At 36.1% G+C, this 19,620-nt stretch overlaps 1 protein-coding gene across 2 annotated transcripts in view; it reads left to right on the top strand.

Moving 5' to 3' along the window:
* VGLL3 (vestigial like family member 3) overlaps nt 1-19,620 on the top strand; it is a 63,242-nt gene that overhangs the window by 10,073 nt on the left and 33,549 nt on the right. Inside the window, exons 2-3 of one of the 2 annotated variants that reach the window (XM_020970713.2) lie at nt 2,866-3,157; nt 17,591-18,106. In XM_020970713.2, coding sequence (XP_020826372.1) covers nt 2,866-3,157; nt 17,591-18,106 — 808 coding nt within the window. The remainder of the gene's footprint in view (nt 1-2,865; nt 3,158-17,590; nt 18,107-19,620) is intronic. The other variant, XM_020970714.2, reaches the window with a different exon arrangement.

Genomic DNA, 19,620 nt, shown 5'->3' with positions numbered 1-19,620 from the left:
ATGGCAAACTGCAAATTAGGTCTTAGGTTTTTAAAAAATTGTTTTGTTAATTGTCTAGATTTAGGAAAGTAATGGAGACAATATTAATAATACAGAGTAAACTTAAAAGTGTATCCTGAGTATATTTCCCCTCTGCCAACTCCCCCCCGCCAAGAGCTGGTTGTTAAACATTTACGAGTACACCTCTTGTTGGAAGAGTCAGTAAAAAGTTATTTAAGATGTTGAATCCATGCCATAGAAAGCAAAGAGGCAAAGATCTTAACTAGCAAAGAAGGAAAAAGAAACTGGTTTTACAATGAAAAAAAAACCCCCTTAAATATTGAAGTTATGTGTCTTATTATAAACAGAATAAAGGTGTGACACCACAAAGTAGCATATTACATATAAAAATGCAACAGATCATTGCTTAAATTGTCAGGAAAATTATCTGTAAGGACTGTAAAGAACAAAAATGCATTTGGATTCAGACATAGGTTCTTTTTTATTGTATATATTGAAAAACTTATATCATTTAGGCAGATTTCTTTTTCTTTAGTCATAATTGACCAACTTAAAAAATAGCTGTCACAAAATCCTTAAATTAATGTATATTTAAAGCCTCTATCTTTTTTTTTGAGGTAGCTTCCATTTAAATTGAATAAGATTGGTATGTACTAGAAAAAATATTTTTAGTCATTAATACTGCCTATGTAATTTTTATAAAGGATGTCGATATGGTTTAACATACTAAAAAATAAAAAAAAAGAAAAATTAAAAAGAATCTATAGTGATAAATGGTCATTTTCTCAAATTGATACTAGGGGAGAAGTAAAATGAAGAAAAGAATCAATTTCATATACTGGAAAGAACATTTCTATGAAGAGAACCAACTCTGGACATCAGTTTTAATTTCCTGTATTCCTCTGTTTCTCTGTCTCTCTCTCTCTGTAGAATGCTTCATACACTTTGTGTGCATATTTGAGTGATGAAATGCCATAGGCATTGATGTCAGTAATAAGAAACCTATTTCAAAGGGAAAAGAGGAATTAAAATTTATTCATTGTAGTATGTTTGACAAAGCATTATAGTAATAATATTATGTCATTATTATTTAGAATTCTAGAATTTTAAAGCTCAGAAGGACCTTAGAAGTATTATAGTTTAATTCTTTCATTTTACACATGAGGAAATTGATACCCAGAGAATGTGGTAGAGTTGAAAAGTAACCCTGGATTTGGGGTTGGGGTGAGAAGAGAAAGGACCTGGACATAAATGAAAGGACTTGCTAATGCCTCTGTTCCCTAGAGTATGAGTGACACTTCCTCTAGGTCTCAGTTTTCTCTTCTGTGAAATGAGGTGTGTGGAGTTGGTCTGAACTAGCTAACAGGTTTTCCTATTTTCTGGGATAATTTCTGCTCTAAACTAGAAAACCTCTTATATTCCCTTCCAGCTTTAAATCAATGATACACTTCTTTGAAGTGACTTTTCCAAGGTCACACAAATAGTAACAAGCAGTCAGGATTGGATTATAACCCAGTCCTCTTTCGTAAATTTATAATGATTCAAATGAAATACAAGTAAAGGCTCCACATTTTCCATCTATTGCAACAGCCCATAGACGAGCCACAAGGATTGAATGAAAATGATAAGTCTTTGAGATAGATATGTACCCCAAACTGCTATAAAGTTTGAATGAAAAGCACTATCTATTTACAAATCATAACCATTAGAAATCATCAGCAGCTCATATGTAAACACTTCAGGAATTATGTTCAACAAGAATAATATGCCCATCTATAGATAGGGTAGGGGGATGCTACTAATCGAATGAAGAAAATTTAATTCAAAGATTCTGCTATTCATAACTACTAGAATCTTAGACTTAGAGTTTACATGTTTCAGCAATATTCACATGTATATGTATATATATGTTTGCATGTATGTATATTTACATGTGATATATACATATGTATATTACTGGGTACAATATACTGATTTTTTTTCTTTCTTTAGATTGTTTTGAAATAAAGAAAACAGAATCAATTCAGCTAATAATGAATCATTTAGAAATCATAATTGTTCATTATCATATAAGTTTCATGGGATCTTAAATGATCCAAACTTTCCTGCCTTTTTTTGTTAAAGGAATTACCACTCCACCCCCACCCCACCCGTCAATGAACATTATTTTCATTTGCCCTTAGTGGTAGCTTTTTTATTTATGATAACAGTGGTAACTGGAACATCTGAAAAATATGTTCCTTATAAAATGGATCTTCACACATACTCATTCCGACATTTTAATTTGATTTTAAAGAAAGGAGTCCAGGGCATCTGCCAAATCCTTTTATAAGATGTTAGATTCCTTACATTTTAACAAAGCATTCCTTCTCTTCTCCTTTCCACGCCAACACTCTTGTGTTCTGCAACTCATATTCAGAATGTTGCACTGTACCATCTTTAAAACATACAGAAAAAAGAGAAGTGGTAAGGCAGGCTGACTTTGATATGAACAAAAGGAGAAATATGTTGTCTTATTTCTTGTTATATTGTGATATATTTATGTTTATGTGTGTGTATATATGTATATAGGCATATATATATGTATGTGTATATATGTATATAGGCATATATATATATATATATATACATATAAAATTTAATCCTAATAAATTATGGCATTTAAAAGTGAATTGATTGTCTTTTGTCAAGTTTGCCATAACAAGAATCAAAGTTTTAAAAATGTTAGTGGGGAGGATGAGCAAGAAGTAGGGGAAGAGAAGAATATTCCAAGCTGCGAAGCTACTTTTATTTTTTTTAGAGTAATCTAGTTAATGCTCTTTTATAAACTGCCTTTGATACTGTGTTTTGTTTATTCCATACCAGAAAAAGTTAGCGGTATACAGCAAGATGCAGGAGTCTCTGGAAATGACCCTTCCCAGCAAACAAGAGGAGGAGGAGGAGGAGGAGGAGGAGGATGAGGAGGAGGAGGAGGAGAAAGACCAGCCTGCCGAGATGGAGTACCTTAACTCTCGATGTGTCCTTTTCACTTATTTCCAGGGAGACATTGGTTCAGTAGTGGATGAACACTTCTCAAGAGCTTTGGGCCAAGCCAGCAGCTTCCATACAGAATCTGCCATTTCAAAAAACAAGATGGGGCTAACCCCTCTATGGAGAGGTAAGAATTAAAAAATCATATGCTCTCCAGCTCACTGTATTTGTTTCGCAACGGCTCTGACCAGGATCCAGTTGGAAACGTGCCTCTGGAGGACAAATATCCACTTGCTTTTTAATTTTTAAGGACAGCAAGGAATTTCTTTCAGACAAACAGCTGGATCAATTTTGTCACATGTGGAATGCAGGGTTGGAAAGGATGCAGTCACACCCCTTAAATTCTTTATGGAAAGTCATGATGCAACGGGTATGAGTTTATAGTGGCAGGATAAAGCTGCAAAGCACCATTCCTGAAGCCCCGATGGCTTAGTTTGGATTTCTTAATAATAGGCGTGCCTAAAGCAGCTTTTAAGAAATTAACTTATTGCTCATTCCACTAGGTGTTACTGTGGTGACATAACTGAGATCTGAGTCAGGACTTCCCAGGGCAGACATTAAAAAATGTTTTGTCTTCTTGAAGTAGCTTTTTGTCTCTAGTCCCTGCCTCATCTGCTTGTGAATTGGGGGTCCTGGCATTCATTTTGAATTTGATTTTAGGTCCTATCACAGAGATTTCTTGGGTACTAAGTTGGCAAAAATTTGTACATGGCAAGAAATCCTACTTATGATGTGAGCAAAGTGTTAAAACATTGAGGGGAAGACAAGTTACCACACTGAACCCTTTTACAGCAGCCCAAAGATATGTCTGGAATGTTCATTTCCCTCTTTATAAAAATTGAGTATAGGACACCAGAACAAACTATTGCTTGTTGATTTCTTAATGCAAAAAAAGAAGAGAGAAAATCTAGTTAGAATAGTAGATAATATAAGACAAAGGATATGAAATACTTTGTGTTTGTATGTTAGTTATGTAAGTATGGAATTTCTATTGAAATTCAGAAATGCAGACCCTTTTCTGGGGACAGGAAGAATACTAATATTGAGGGTGAGGTGATTAATTTCCTTTCAACTACTAGCATAAGGAAATCTGTGGCTCCTTCAGCCTCAGTGGCCCTGCCTACATCTCTTGCAGATATTCACTTGATTTTTACTATCTCCCTTGGTACTTAGGATAATGGCATGTACATAGCAGGCACTTAATAACTATTTCTTGGATGAATGGATGAGGCAAACCAAACCAAATTTATAACCCTAGTACCATTTAGAATAGGATCAGGATTCAAAATGATCTTGGTAAACTAGAGAGGTAAACTCAGAAGCCATCAAGGGCAGGTAAGAAGTAGAAGAAGGGAAAGGAAATATAAAAGAAAACAAGGCAAGGGAAGACACACTGCAAAAATATAAAAATATAATTGACTCATCAAATTATAGAAGGTTAGAAATCAGAATTATTCTAATGTAGCCCTCTTAGAAGGTTGAAGTGGCTTGCCCAAGATTAAGCAGCTAATTAATATAATAGCTGGGACTAGATACCAGTGCTTTAGAACAAAATTATTTTTTTATTATGAAATTAAGAAATATTATCAAACATGGATATTTTAATATGTGAATAAGAACAGAACAGAAGAATGTATATACAATTATTAACTTCTGTTGCAGAGGCTTTCTTAAAACTGTATATTCAATTTAAAATGGCAGTGACATAGCCACTCTGCTTGTCTGTGTCCCCTTCTGAACTTCCTTTTGCTCTCTTCTGGGTATTTTTAAAAAGTCTCATCGATGTACTTTTCTTTCTTTCCTTTTTTTAAAATCACTATCACTACCCATCAACTCTTCCTCTCCTGAAAAAGAAGCCGCCACTTGTAACAATTAAGTATAGTCCTGAGAAACAAAATTCAACATGGCCAAGTCTGAAAAAATGTAGTTTCATTGTGCATCTCTAGTACATCAAATGCGTGACAAGAGGGATTTGTGTTTTGTTTGTTGTGTGTTTCATATTTTTTCTTGATAAGATCCTACATGGGGGAAGGGGCACTGAAAGATTATGGGGTGAGATGCAGTCAATAACAAAATGAACATGAGTCAGCCCACATTCTTCTTAAAATAGCAAGCACCCTACAGCGGTGTGTGAATAGGAGTATAACATGGAAAAACCCCACAAATCAGTCCTTTCATTCTTTTTAACAGGAGTCTGATTCTGTTCAAAGCATTGTAATTCAGGCAGACATTTTCCAGCTTAAGAGAATTATAGAGAATTTGGATAGGGTTTTCAGAAGAGCCCAAAGATAAGTAAAGCACTGCAAAACAAGACCTTGGAGCATAGAGATCATTTTGTGGGATGAACTGGTTAATGGTCAATTTAAATATCATTCATCAATCCCATTGACATTTTCCTATGCCCTGCAGTCTGTAGAACCAATAATATACCTCTTCGTGGGCTCACTCTTTTAGCACTTTAGCTATGAGACCTTGTGTTATTGTACACACACACACACACACACACACACACACACACACAGCATTGGTAAACAAGATGGGTCAAGCTGATAATCACTGCTAATTCAAGGAACCTCTCTGCAAATTAGGGAAACTTCTCCCCTCTTCTCTTGGTTGATTGGGGACTTCCTGGAAACTTATTCCTCACCTAGAGTTTGCCTTTCCTTTCAAACTCAGGTTGTACTGCTTTTCAAGGGAAGGAAAATGACTGCCCACTTCAATTGTTCCCTCTGACTTGGTACCAAAAAAGCTCACATTTACATTTACTTTGGTTTCCTTCCTTCCTTCCTCTTCCTTCCTTCCTTCCTTCCTTCCTTCCTTCCTTCCTTCCTTCCTTCCTTCCTTCCTTCCTTCCTTCCTTCCTTCCTCCTTCTCTATCTCTGTCCCTGTGTCTCTTTCTCTTGCCCCCAACTCATTAAAACAACCTAACGAACTCTTATTTCCACTGAGTTTGTAATTTTGAACCCCCAGTCAAACTCTAGATTGAATTTACAGTACCTAAATAATTTAGATCACCATTCTTTCTAGGTTGTATGAGTAATCAAATAATGTCAAAACCACTGATCAGTGCATTTTATGATAGGTACATTTTAAAAATTGAAATTGAAAGTAACAAGTAAGATACATCCAAGTTTCTATACATCTAGTTGCTTTCACTGGTAGCCAATAAAGAGATAAGTGGCTTTCTATCAGAGGGAGAAGAGATTATTGGCTCCTGGAAGCGTGATTTTTCCCCAGGGAAAGAAAGGAAAACAGACAGGCACCCTTGATACTGAGTGCATCTCTCTCCTCATCTCAGAATTTTCACACCACAACATCATGTGCTCTACTGAAACAGTATTCTTAAAAATGACCAGTAATATAAATGGCACATCATAGATTTAGAGCTGGTAAGATAAGGTCCACTTTAGCCAACATCTTCATTTTAAAAATGAGCAAACTAGGGCCCAGAGATATTAAATGGCTTACTAAGGATGGAGGTAACAGAGAACCAGGATTCAAGTCTAGATCCAGTGACTCTAAGCTGTCTTTTGGAAATCTTGACCTTGTACCTCTAATTGGTACAAATTAAATGTTAATCATCATCTCAGGTGATATGATGAAGAGAGCACTGGGCCTGGAGTCAAGAACTTTAAATCTGGCCTTAGGCATTAGTTTTATGGCCCTGAGCAAGTCTCTTAACCTCCTTTTGCCTTAATTTCCCTAACTGTAAAATGGTGATGATAACAGCACTCACTTCATAGGGTTTTTATGAGGATCAAATGAGATAATGTTTGTGAAATGTTCAGCATAGATCAGATACTATATAAATGCATATTATCCCCTCCCCTAACCTGCTTAAATTAGCTTCTCCACCTGACTTTCCTATTCTTGCTCTAGTATTTTGCTGATTTCCCAAAATTAAGCCCTGATCGTTATTTTTAACTACTTATATGGTCCAGTGGGAAGTCCTCTCAATCTTGAGTCCAGAGTGTCTTTGAGCCTTTCACCCCCAATACCAAAGTCCTACACTTATTGCTTTTTTGCCTATAGAATGCAATAGCATGTTAATTCTGATCTTCCATATTCACTCTTTCCCATTACACACATTGCCAGGATGATCTTTCTAAAGCAGTTATGATTATGTCACTTCCTTGCTCAAAAAACCTCCAGAAATTTCCTATTGTCTACTGAAATCCCAGACTCTAAATAGGACCTCAACTGCCTTATTAAAATAATAACCACAAAACACCTTGTTAACAAGCATCTGAGTGTTAAAAAGAAAAAAACAAAAGCAAATCTCAATGTTCACTTTTGTTTTTTATATCATCATCCTCACCAAATACATCCCTTTCCTTCCCCTACTTTCCCCTTGAGAGCAGGGGATTTTTGTCTTTTTTTTTTTTTTGCATCCCCAGTGCTTAGCACAGTGCCTGACATTTAGTAGGCACCTAAATAAACATTTATCAGTTGATAACAAATAATTGAAAAAAGTTTAAAAAATACAGTTTAGCAAAGTATGTGAATGTAACACAGTCCCTAACCTGTGTAAAGAAAGATAGGAGGTGTATTTTCTCTTCTCAGGAAACTTGATCCTTATGATTATGAAGTGATCAGTTATTGCTCTTTGGGCTGTTCTTTCCATTCAGATTGTTATCATTGTATATATTAATTTACTGGTTCCGATTATTTCACTTTGCATCTGTTTAGGTCTTTTCATGCTTTTCTGAAGTTTTCATATCCATGGTTTTTTACAATGCAGTGATATTCCATGGATTACACTTTATTTAACCTATTCTTTAAGCCTCGTCTCTCACCTCTTTCTGCTGAATTCTAAATGTAAAACTACTCACTGTGGCTCAATACCTCCTGCAATTTTGCTCACCATTTTCTCTATGTGAAATATCCTTTGCTGGTTCTAGCTCTGCCTCTTGAAATCCTATCTACCCCTATAGTCTCATCTAGGCAACAAGGTGGTAGAATAGATAAGAATGATGGGCCTGGAGTCAGGAAGACCGCAGTTGAAATCTTGACTTTTACTGGCTGCGTGACCTTGGACAAGTCATTTAACCTTTGTCTGACTCAGGTTCCTCAACCACAAAAATGGGGATAATAATAGCACCTACTTCCCAAAGTTGTTATGAAGGTCAAAGGAGATAGTAATTTGTAAAGTGGCTGGCCCGTAGCAGGAACTTAATAAATGCTTATTGTTCCTTTCCCTCTTCTCTCCCCCACACCACCACCCCATCTCACAGGATCATATGTTTAGAGCTGGAAGGTTCCTTTAAGATCATCTAGTCCAACTACCTTATTTTACAAGTGAGGAAACAGACCAAGAGAAGTTAAGTGACTTGCCCAGAGTCACACAGTTACTTCAGGTGCAGAGTTTTCACCCAAGTTTTCTAAATCTAGATTCGGGACTCTTTCCACTATACCACTCTAACACCTTCTTCATGAATTCTTATCTGCTCCTCTAACAGCCTCCACTGGCTTAGCCCTCTGTTGTCCTTTTAAGGCATTTGCATTTTGCTTTGTATTATAGTTTGTAGGTTCCCTGGGGGCCAAGGTCTTAATTATCTTTGCATTTTTTAAAGCTCTTAGCATGGTGCCTAGCATCAAGTAGTCTCTTAATACACATTTGTTAAATTAAATTATATTCAATTCAAAGTGCTCAATCAGATATGTGTTGATGATGATGATGAAGTATATGATATACTAAAAAGAAGCTACTAATTATTGAGTTGGGTTATATAATTAATTTCCTTTTAAGTTTTTAAAAGTGAGATGGATTCTCCTATAGTGAGGATATGTGTATCATTAAGTGGAGATCTGCCTTAAGATCAGTCAAGATTTGGTGGCATCTTTGGGTTCTTACAGACATATATTTCTTCGATTTGTAATTGGAAAGTTTTGTAATTTGGGGGTTTTCTCATCTTGAATATTTATAGGGTTTTATTTCATTTTGTTTTAACACTTCAAGAGTTGAGCCCTACTCTTCACTTAAGAAACTAATGACTATTCCCATGATGAATTAATTATCTTCCTAAAAATAATCATCCCAAGGTAGCCATGGAATAGTAATTATTAGACTTCTTTGTATTTTACCAAAAGTTATTCTTCTTGCTTACACCTGAAGCCCCAGCTCTTCTTTGTACTGACTCAGCTATTACTCTAATATAAAGACAGATCAGGCCAGCTGTAGGTAGGGTGTCAGATGAATTGTTGTGCATAATCAATTGATTGTGAAGCCCAAAGAAACATTGGCAAAGGTAGTTGCTGAATTAAATAGAGAGAATAGGAGAGGCATGCTGACTTACTAACAATAACAATATGATAGCTTTCTAATTGGACTCCTTACTTGTAATTTCAACTTTCTCTTCTCCGTCCTTCATTCAGTGGCCAAAATGGTCTTTCTAAAACATAGGTCTGACTGGGCCTTGCTTTTCTCTCTTTGGTGGCATCCTCCTATAAGTTTGTGAATTTGGCATTTAAGGCCTCACACAAATCAATTTTGGCCTGTCTTTCTAGATTTTTCACATTTCTTACCTTTGTATACCAGAAAGGTGGCATAGTATAGTGGATAGAGGACCAGCCTCAAAGTCAAGAAGACATGGATTCAACTCCTGCCTCTGACACATACTGGCCGTGGGATCCTGGGCAGATCACTTCACTTCTTAGTGCTCTAGGCAACTTTCTAGGATGATAAATAGCAGAGAAGCTACTAACTTGCATTGACAGAGGCTATTTTTTCATTGGATATTCCCTGTAACAATAAAAACGCAGGTCCTATGCATTCATGTACTTTACATTCAAGTGAAACCAGCATATTTGTTATTCTACAAATACAACATTCTATCTCCTGCCTTTCTGTTCCCATGCCCAGAATTCCCTCTCTCATCACCTCTGCCTCCTAGAATCTCTTAGTTTCCTTCAAGGTTGATTCACCGTAGCTCCACAGTAGCTAGTGCTTTACCTTTAGCTACTTTGATTTTGCTTTTTCATAGAGAGGGGGTGGCCTTGGAATCAAGAAGATTGGGTTATGGCCTGCCTCTAACATATAGTAGCCCTGTGACAATGGCAAGTCAATCTCTCAGTCCCCTCTCCCCACCCCCATGCAACTCTCTAAGACTTCTAAGTTATAAACAAGTTGCCAGTCTACCAAGTGGAAGTACTTTCCACTCTAAGAGTTTCCTAGACTGATGAAATCACAAGATGGACGCCACCAAAAAAAAATTGTTTATATTTATTTGTCCGTGAACCTGCTGCATTCCATGCTCCATGCCTAGTTGAAAGTAAGCATTTTGAGGACAGAAACTATTTCCTTTGTCTTTTTGGTCTTTCTATCCCCTGTGCCTAGCTCTGCCATTTATATAGCTTGTACTTAGATACTGAATTGAATTGAATTAGATACTTTGTGTTAATGCCTACATCTTGCACATAATAAGCATTTAATAAATATTTATTAAATGATTGATTGCATACATTTCTTGGGACAATTCAAAGCCTCTTCAGAAAGCATTTTATTGCCTCTTATTCATTGATGTTTCTTTATTTGAGACCTTTTCTTTTGCAAATAAATGGGTATCTTACATTCCAGTAAAGAAGGAGGAAAAAGAAAGTTGCTGAAATTCAGAAGGTTGCAGAAAAAGTGGTATAGCTTGTTGAGTATATGTGAAAAGTGGCAGTTACCCTGAAGCTTTGTGCTCTGAGGGAGGAATAGGAGATGATCACCGCAAGAAAGCAAGAAAAGATTTACCCAGGAACACTTGAATACGTGTGAGACCAGGCTAACACTCCTTTTAGTGAATTTGAGGAGTAAAGACATCAGTTATCACCCTCTACTTGCAATAGTCTTTTAGGGGGTTACACTTTGAATTTTAAAAACACTCAGTATACAATAAAGAGAAAGAGACCTTCATAGGCAATGATTGTAAAGAAGCCTGAATTCTAGGGAAGGCTAAAGTACAAATGATTTCACCATTGTTCCAGAAAATAATCTTCACTAGAGAGCAATCATGAAGTAATAGGATTAAAATGAAGTGTTGGCAACTAATTTTCGGCATTAGGAAGAACTTGCCTAAAAAGTTTCAATATGGTAAAACTGTCATCAAGCAGGGTATTTAAAAGGTACATTTTAAAATCAGACAAGTTTCTTTGACAAATAAAACCAAAGAGATAACTGTTCAACTCAACAGATTCAGTATTGATGTGAAAGAAAGCTTAAAACTCAAGAATTTCATTAGCATCATGGAATATGTTTTATAGTCTCCACACAGAAGGATTCCTTATGAATGTCATGGTTCTCCAATGACATCTGATGATATTTCACTTGATGAATTAAGTTCTGAAATCAACCTAAAAATATATATATATATGTATATATATATATATGCATATTATATATATATATGCATATATATATATATATGCATATATATATATATGCATATATATATATATATATATATATATATATAATATATATATATATATATATATATGTATATATCAGAAAACCAAAGTGATTGAAACAAGACATTTGTTTGAAAGATGCAACAATGCAAATTCTAGATTTGGATTTGCAATTAGGTAGGCAGCCCATTAGTGTCTAGAATTTCCTAGAAGGAGACAAGGTTGAATCTCATCTGAGAAACTTCACAGTTTTCAATGATCCCAAGCTACTTACTGCAGCAAAAATTCTTCTTCTTCCTCTTCTTCTTTTTTTAAACACAAATATCCTCATATTGATGCTATGTCACTTTAAATCACAGATGTCAGAAGAACTAGAATGGTAAATTCCAGTATGTTCTTGGTGGATATGCACAAGTAGCCTACAGCATATTAGCATTGATGACTTGCATGCAAGTAGTGTCTTTCCTCTGGAGATATTCAGGATACAATAGGGGTAGGTCAGTTATGTGTCCAGAGTAGGGCTCAACAGACCACCAAAATTCTATCCACCAGTTCCCATAACATACTGAAAGAACTTGAAGAAGGCCTCCGGATATTGGGCAGGTCCTTTGTAGTGGATACAGAGAAATACTTAGATAAGAATCACCAAGGCTGTGAAAGTAGGGAGTTGTCGAAATTTGCATCAGTGACAAGAGGCCTCAATGCAGTGAGAATATAGACTGATCAAAGTATTGAGGCAAATTAATATTTCTGAGATTCTTTTTTTTTTTAATATAGGCAATTGGGGTTAAGTGACTTGCCCAGAGTCACACAGCTAGTGAGTTTTTTGTGTCCGAGTCTGGATTTGAACTCAGATCCTACTGACTCCAGGGCCAGTACTCTATCCACTGCACCACCTCACTGCCCCTTATTTCTGAGATTCTTAAGAATTATATTTATAGTAGAAACTTTGGCTAGATCTTGGATCCCTTCTATGCTTTGGGCTAGAATTCTTAACTGGTGGGAACTTTATATTTTTAGAGCTGTTTCTTCTGTTAAAACATCTGCTTTCAAAAATCGTCATTGCAATTCAGAGTAAATTTGGCCTTTTTTTTTTTAAGGAAGTGCTAAGGGTTAAGCTAAGAAGTTCCTCAGTAGCCATGAAATTAGCACCCTGACTGTTATTCCATATCAGCTTCCTGTCATATCTCAAATGGATTTCTGTAATAAATATGACACTGAAATGACTAGATGAGCTTTGTAGTGAGGGTGGTTAGTATCAAACTTATCATTTTAAAATTTTCTTTAGAGCCAAAGTGGACCTAGTTATTATCCCTATTTAGAAATCACTTAGCACAAATCTCTCATTTTGAAGATTAGAAAACTGCGAAAGCTCCAGAAAGCCTAAATAACTTATCTAAGTTCACAGAGATAGTTTTGTGAAAAACTAAAAGTGTTCTTTTGTCCAAATGCAAACCAAACAAAAACATGACATTCAAAATGGCATTACAGAACATTAAAGGTTTCTAAATATTTGAGTAACATTAAGGGCAAAGCCTTAGTGGAGTGTCTATATTAACAAGCCTTGAAATGCCATCTCTAAAATGGAAAGTAATTTTGTACAGAAATAACTTATTTTATGCCCTTTTGGGCTAACATTTTTCTTCCATCAAATGTGGCTGTGATTAAGAGCATATAAGCAAAATGCATGTAATAAAAATATTTACATACATATGAAATAAGCACAGTGATTCCCAGGCAAGAAACAAAGTACTCCATCTGTTTCTTTGTATCACTATAATTTATATATTTTCTTAAGCAAACAGAATCACAAATAATGGTTCTGAAGCATGGACTTGTTCTTAAATAGATTTGTTTTCCAAGATTTTTTTTTTTTGGTTATAAAATGCGTCACCGTTTTGAAAAAAAGATCGCATGTACTTCTACAACTTTATATTAGGCTCAAGAGACATATTGACTGTGCAAACTTTAAATTACTTTTAATTTCATATTTCCCTGAGGCACTTTTCAGGTTGGTTCTATCTTCACAGAATGATTTAAAAAAAAATAGATTTCTATTCTTAATGTCATTATGTTCAGTAATCAAACTGTAATATCTAAAGAATAAAGAGGATGAAGAGGTTTTAGGTTAACACTGTCTCTCAAAGTGAGGCCTCTCTGTGCTTACTTTTCAAATGCATATCCACCATGTTAAATCTTAAACCAAAAAGTAAGCCTACTTCCATATACGTAGAACCTAAAAATCAAGGTAGACATATATGGAAAACACACAAAATAATATATATTGTCTGTTTGTTTTACTTAATATTGGGTTTTTATGAAATATATAATATGTATGTCTATATAAATTTGTGTATATGAGGGAGGTATACGTACACTTGTACATACATATGCATGTATATTTATTATGTACACATGCACGTGCATATATATATGTACACATGTTATATATGTATGAACACATGTATATGTATACAGACCTATAGGACATTATCAAATTTAAGGTTTAAATAGTTCATAACTCATAAATGCTATTTAGGTACTAAGCACTCCTTTAAGATTTATAGCTCAAATCTTTATGAATACCTAGCATATGAATACCTAGCAATTCCTATAAAGTCCTTGGTAGTCCTATGTTTCATTTTGAGAAGCATCAGACCAAAAATCTATAACATACTATAGATATACCAGAAGCGATCTGTAATTGGCATTTAGAAGCAAATTTCAGTCAACAAGCGTTTATTAAATGCCTACTGTGTGCCAGGCACTGTGCTAAGTGCTAGGCTAGGGAAACAAAAGCTTGCCATAAATAGTCCCTGCTCCCAAGGAGCTCACAGTCTAAAGGAGGTGGGACTATATAAATAACTATGTACAAACAAAATATATACAGGATAAATTGGAGATAATTAACAAACAGAAGGCAGTAGCATTAAGAGGAATTATATACTTGGAAAAGCTTTCATCGCTCTATCCTCTTAGCTTCTCTGACTTCCTTCAAAAACTCAGCTCAAATCCCACCTCTCCAATAGATCCTTCAAGGCAACAAGCATTTATTAAACATTAAACTGTCAGGCACTGTACTAAACACTGGGAATAGAAAGACTGCCCACAAGTAGTTGTTGCTTTGAAGGAGCTCAGAGTAAATTTGTATTTCAACTCTATTTCATATTGGACACAGGTTGCCTTCTCAAACATAATATATGCCATTTTTGTGACAGAATCACAAAATAGGGGAGAAAGTGAAAATAATTGTGTAGAATTGTATGCTCTGGTTATCCTCAACTTGAATGCATCTGATGTTAAATTCTGTATACTAATGGTGTTCTTCATACCTACAGTACAAGCTTAATTTTTAACTTGAGATTTTCCCAAGCAGTGTGCACTCAATTTAACAAATTCACATGGAAAAATAGAAGCTCCTGGAAGGTTACTGTTTGATTTAGTGTTTATTTTTCCCCCAGCTCTTAGAATAGTGTTTTACACATAATGATAATAAAAACTAGCATTTTTGTAGCATTTGAATGTTTGAAAAGACTATATCTATTATTTCACAACTCTGTGAATAAGTATAATAGGCAGGATTATCCCAATTTCAGATAGAGAAACTGAGGCATGGAGAAATTAAGTTAACTTGCTTATCATCATATAGCTAGCACATGTGAGAGGTGTAATTTTAACACAAATTTTATTGACTGAAAGTCTCCTGCCTGTAGTCAGTTTCTAGATCTTTGCATTGCCTACCTCATATCTGGGATAGCACTACCTTCTCACCTCTATCTCAGGGAATACCTCTTTTCCTTTAAGATGCAGCCCTTAAAGTCTTTTGTAAAACCCTCAAGGGCTACTGTCCTTTCTTTCAAACTACCTTGAACTACTTTGTATAGTCTTTTTGAAATTTATTTTGTATATATTTTTATATAGCTCTATCATCTATGTTTATATCTATATCATCTACAGCTATTTATATATCTTTGGTGTCTCCCATTAGAATATAATGTGACTGGAGATTGTTTCATGAATTTTATTTGTAAGCCTGCCACCTAGCATTATGCTCATCACATAGGACATGCTTAATAAAGACTTATTGATTAATGGATTGATAGTAGCAATTTAATGTGTTTATTGACTCTGAAGACTCTGCCCATAAACAGAGGTAATTTCAGTTGTTTCTTGAAGCCTTTCAAATCCAAGCATACCTTTTAAAATGTATAGCAATGCTGAGAGGAGAGAAGAGACTAGAATTGTGAAATGATGCACATTTGTCTACGTGATGAATGAAAATAACATTTTTTTTTCTTTTTAAGGTGTAGGCCTAACTTAGGGAGAGTTGGGTAGAGAAACAAAGAAGCCCTTAGGGAAGTCAGGGGATGAAAAAGTTTGAGATCTACTGTCCTAGACTAATTCTTTTAGTCAAATAATGTATGTAATGTGTCTGATTAATGGTACCAGTTGCATAAATTTCCTTGAGGTCAGAAACCTACATCCTAGAAATGTAGCTTTGAAAATGTAGAAATAATAGAGGTTCAAATGATTCCATTTCAGATAGTCCTTTCTTGCCCAATGTGGAGGTGTAATTCAGTACTTTGATGGGGACACTGAAGTGTGAGAATGCTTTACTGTTCTAGTAAGTTCTTTACTGTTCTAGTAAGGATGATGATCTTGAATTTTGTTATCATCCACACATTACCCTGGCCACTAGTCCACTTAATCAGGAGTGAGGACCCTGCATCCTCGAGGCTACATGTGGCCCTCTGGGTCCTCAGGTGCAGTCCCTTGACTGAATCCAGACTTCACAGAACAAACCCCTTAATAAAAGGATGTATTCTGTAAAGCTTAGATTAGATGTGGATCAAGGCCACATGTGGCCTTGTGGCTGCAGGTTCCCTACCCCTATTAAAGGCAGAGAGGGTCTTAAAGAATATCTAGCTCAACGCCACCTTCACATTTTATAGATGAAGGAAATAGCTCAGAAAAGTCAAGGTATCCCTTTCCTGGAAGACAGTCCAGTTCTCTTTCCTCTGTATTACACCATTTACCTGATAGAAAAGAATATTTTTGTTGAAAATTGATTCTTGAACCTACTATAGTCTTATTGTTTGAAAACGGATATAATCAGTCGATTGTATATATTCATTTAACCTATAACTTTGAAGTTTGAGAGACAGCATGGTGTAGTGGATATTGCTGGCCTAGGAATCAGAAATCTTGGGGTTCAATTCCTTCCTCCGAAACACACTGGATCTGTGACCCTATAACCTCTTAGTGTTCTCAGGCAATACTCCTAAGGTTAGTGTTTTTCAAAGTGTCCTACTGGGAAACCAAACAAACTCCAAATTCCCCTCCTTCTCCTCCTCCCCCTCCTCTTCTTCCCTCCCCCTCTTTCCTTCTTTTCCTCCCCCCCTCCTTCCTTCTCCTCCTCCTTCCCCCAATTCTTCTTTTTCTTCGTCTTCCCTTATGCTGTCTGTTAATAGGTATTAAAATAATCATTTTAAAAGATTTTAGTGTAAGAGTTCTATTAAAGTTTTATTGGAATGGAAGAATTCTACTGCTGTAGGCAAAATTGAGAACCACTGTTCTAAGATTATGAAGTTCCTGATCTTTACTTGGAGAGGAAGTTCCTAACTGGTAGCTTCATACATAGTTAAAATCAAAGACCCAATTTAGAGAAAAATGTTAAGCTATTTGAATAAATAATTATCGTGTGTGTGTGTGTGTGTGTGTGTGTGTGTGTGTGTGTGTGTGTGCGTGCATGCGTGTGCATTAAAGTATTCAAGGCACAAGACAATGACCTAAGTACCATAGCTCACCTTGTGGCAGCAGAGAGTACCTAAGAGGATATAAATAATATTTCAACTGCAGGATTTATACACCTCATCTTATAACATGATGGCAAAAGTCACAGGTCCAGAGAAGGAAAAACAATACAACTATTTGAATCTGCAAATAGCATTGGCTTTAGAGCCCTCAGATATCTTTAATGTTACTCCACCCATAAATGCAAAGGGAAGGAGTGCACACTAATATCTACTTACAAAATATTATTGAACAAATGTTAAAAATAATAAATAAATAAGTTTTAAGAATATTAAAAAATGTATTATTGGAGAAGTCAAGGTAGGTCTATCCAAAAACTGAAACTTATGTATACTTTTTTCCCCCTGGTTCTCAGACAGCTCAACTCTTTCAAGCCAGAGGAGTAGTTTCCCGACTTCATTTTGGACCAGCTCTTACCAGCCCCCACCTCGGCCCTGTTTAAGTGGAGTTCACCCTGACTTCTCAGTCACTGCACCAGGCACCTTTGCAGCAGCTGATCCTGGTCCCTGGCCAGGACACAATTTGCATCAGACTGCCCCTCCCCCACCCCCTTCCGTGTCAGAGTCCTGGCACTATCCACTGACATCTCAGGTGAGCTCATCATACACACACATGCATGATGTGTACATGCATCACCATCATCCCCACCCACACATGCACCACCGCCACCATCACCACCCTTCTGCCAGCTCCCATTTGGATCCTCGGTATGGCTCTTTTCTGATGCCATCAGTTCGTACAGCCAGGATTCCTGCTCCTCAGTGTGACATTACAAAGACAGATCCTACTACTGTCACCACTGCTACCTCAGCATGGGCTGGAGCCTTTCATGGAACAGTGGATATTGTGCCAAGTTTTGGGTTTGATTCAGGTAAGACAGTTTTTTTTTTCCCTTCTAGCTAGGAAGTGTGTAAGGGGGAAAAAAAACAATTTAAAAGAATATTGTGGAGTACTTCTCTCTCACCATATGTTCCATATGTATGTATTAAACTATGCCAATTTATTTTTAAATATCTACACCCTTCCCTCCAGAAGAATTCTTTTATTCCTTGAGGAATTTGTGTTGTGAGCAAGCTTGTGGTGATATGATTTTAAAAAGATAATGTTTGCTGTCATTCCTTTATACAAATAATCTGACACTTTGAATTTCTAGTGCCTTGCTGGAATTTCTAGATGGCTTATAGTTATATAGTATTGAAAACCCTTCTATCTTCATATGATTCTGTACCAAGTGTTTTCTACAGGTTATTCAGAGGTGATAATGGATACAATATGTTAAACATTCAGCAATTGTTAGATTCTCCTTTTCTTGTGACTTCTGTATTCATTTCAGCAAATGGAGACCTTATTCATTATATGTAAACACAATGTTTGTATAACACAGTCTACTGTCCTAAAAAGGGACAGAAAACACATTTGAGAAGGAGTGAATTTGTTTTCTAATCTCATCTTCTCTGCTGTCCTTTGCCTCTCCATTTCTGCCCATACTTCCTTTTCTATCTTCTCCACTTTCTTTTCTTTCCCTTCTCTTTTCTAACACCAGCCCTGAGGGTACTTGCCATTGAGTCATTTCAGTCGTGTCTGACTCTTCATAACCCCATTTGAGGTTTTCTTGGCAAAGGTACTGGAGTAGCCATTTCCTTCTCCAGCTCATTTTTATAGATGAGGAAACTGAGGCAAACAGTTAAGTGATTTGCTCAAAGTCACACAACTGGTAAGTGCCTGAGGCCAAATTTGAACTCAGGAGAATGAGTCTGACTGTAGGCCTGGTACTCTATCCGCTATATCATATGAAAGAGGTCAATGAACTTTATAACCAACACTTAGAAAAAAACTAAAGAGAACAAACACTTCTTCACATAATGTCAGTTTTTAATTTTGTGAACTTGGAATCACAGCTCAAAGGGATTGAAAAGATAAATCAAGTTGGTAGATCATCCTCTGGGTCTATGTTTTCTTGAGCTTACTTTTCCTATACATCAACAGTCAGCAAGCACTTGTTCTGTGCTTACAATGTTCTGGGCAGTATGTTAAGTATTGAGAATTCAAAAAAAGACAAAAATAGCTCCTTGCAAATAACTATGCATACGGAAGATTAAAAGATACACATGCACACCCGTATACACACACACACAGAAAAGGCTTTTAGAAGGAGATGAGATTTTTAGTTGAGACTTGAAGAATTACCCAGGAGGCAGAGGTAAGATAGGAAAATATTTCAGGCATGAGGGACAGCTAATGACAACCTATGGAGTGTTTTGTGCAAAGACTAGCAAAGAGGTCAGTGGTATCACTTGATGCTAGAGGGAAGGATTAAAGTATAAGAAGACTAGAAAGGTAGGTAGGGGTCAGGTTGTGAAGGGCTTTGAAAGTGAAATGGGATTT

Source organism: Phascolarctos cinereus, unplaced genomic scaffold (assembly GCF_003287225.1).
Source record: "Phascolarctos cinereus isolate Bilbo 61053 unplaced genomic scaffold, phaCin_HiC Scaffold_7;HRSCAF=346, whole genome shotgun sequence".
NCBI classification, from domain to species: domain Eukaryota; kingdom Metazoa; phylum Chordata; class Mammalia; order Diprotodontia; family Phascolarctidae; genus Phascolarctos; species Phascolarctos cinereus.
This window is presented reverse-complemented; position numbering and strand designations above follow the sequence as displayed.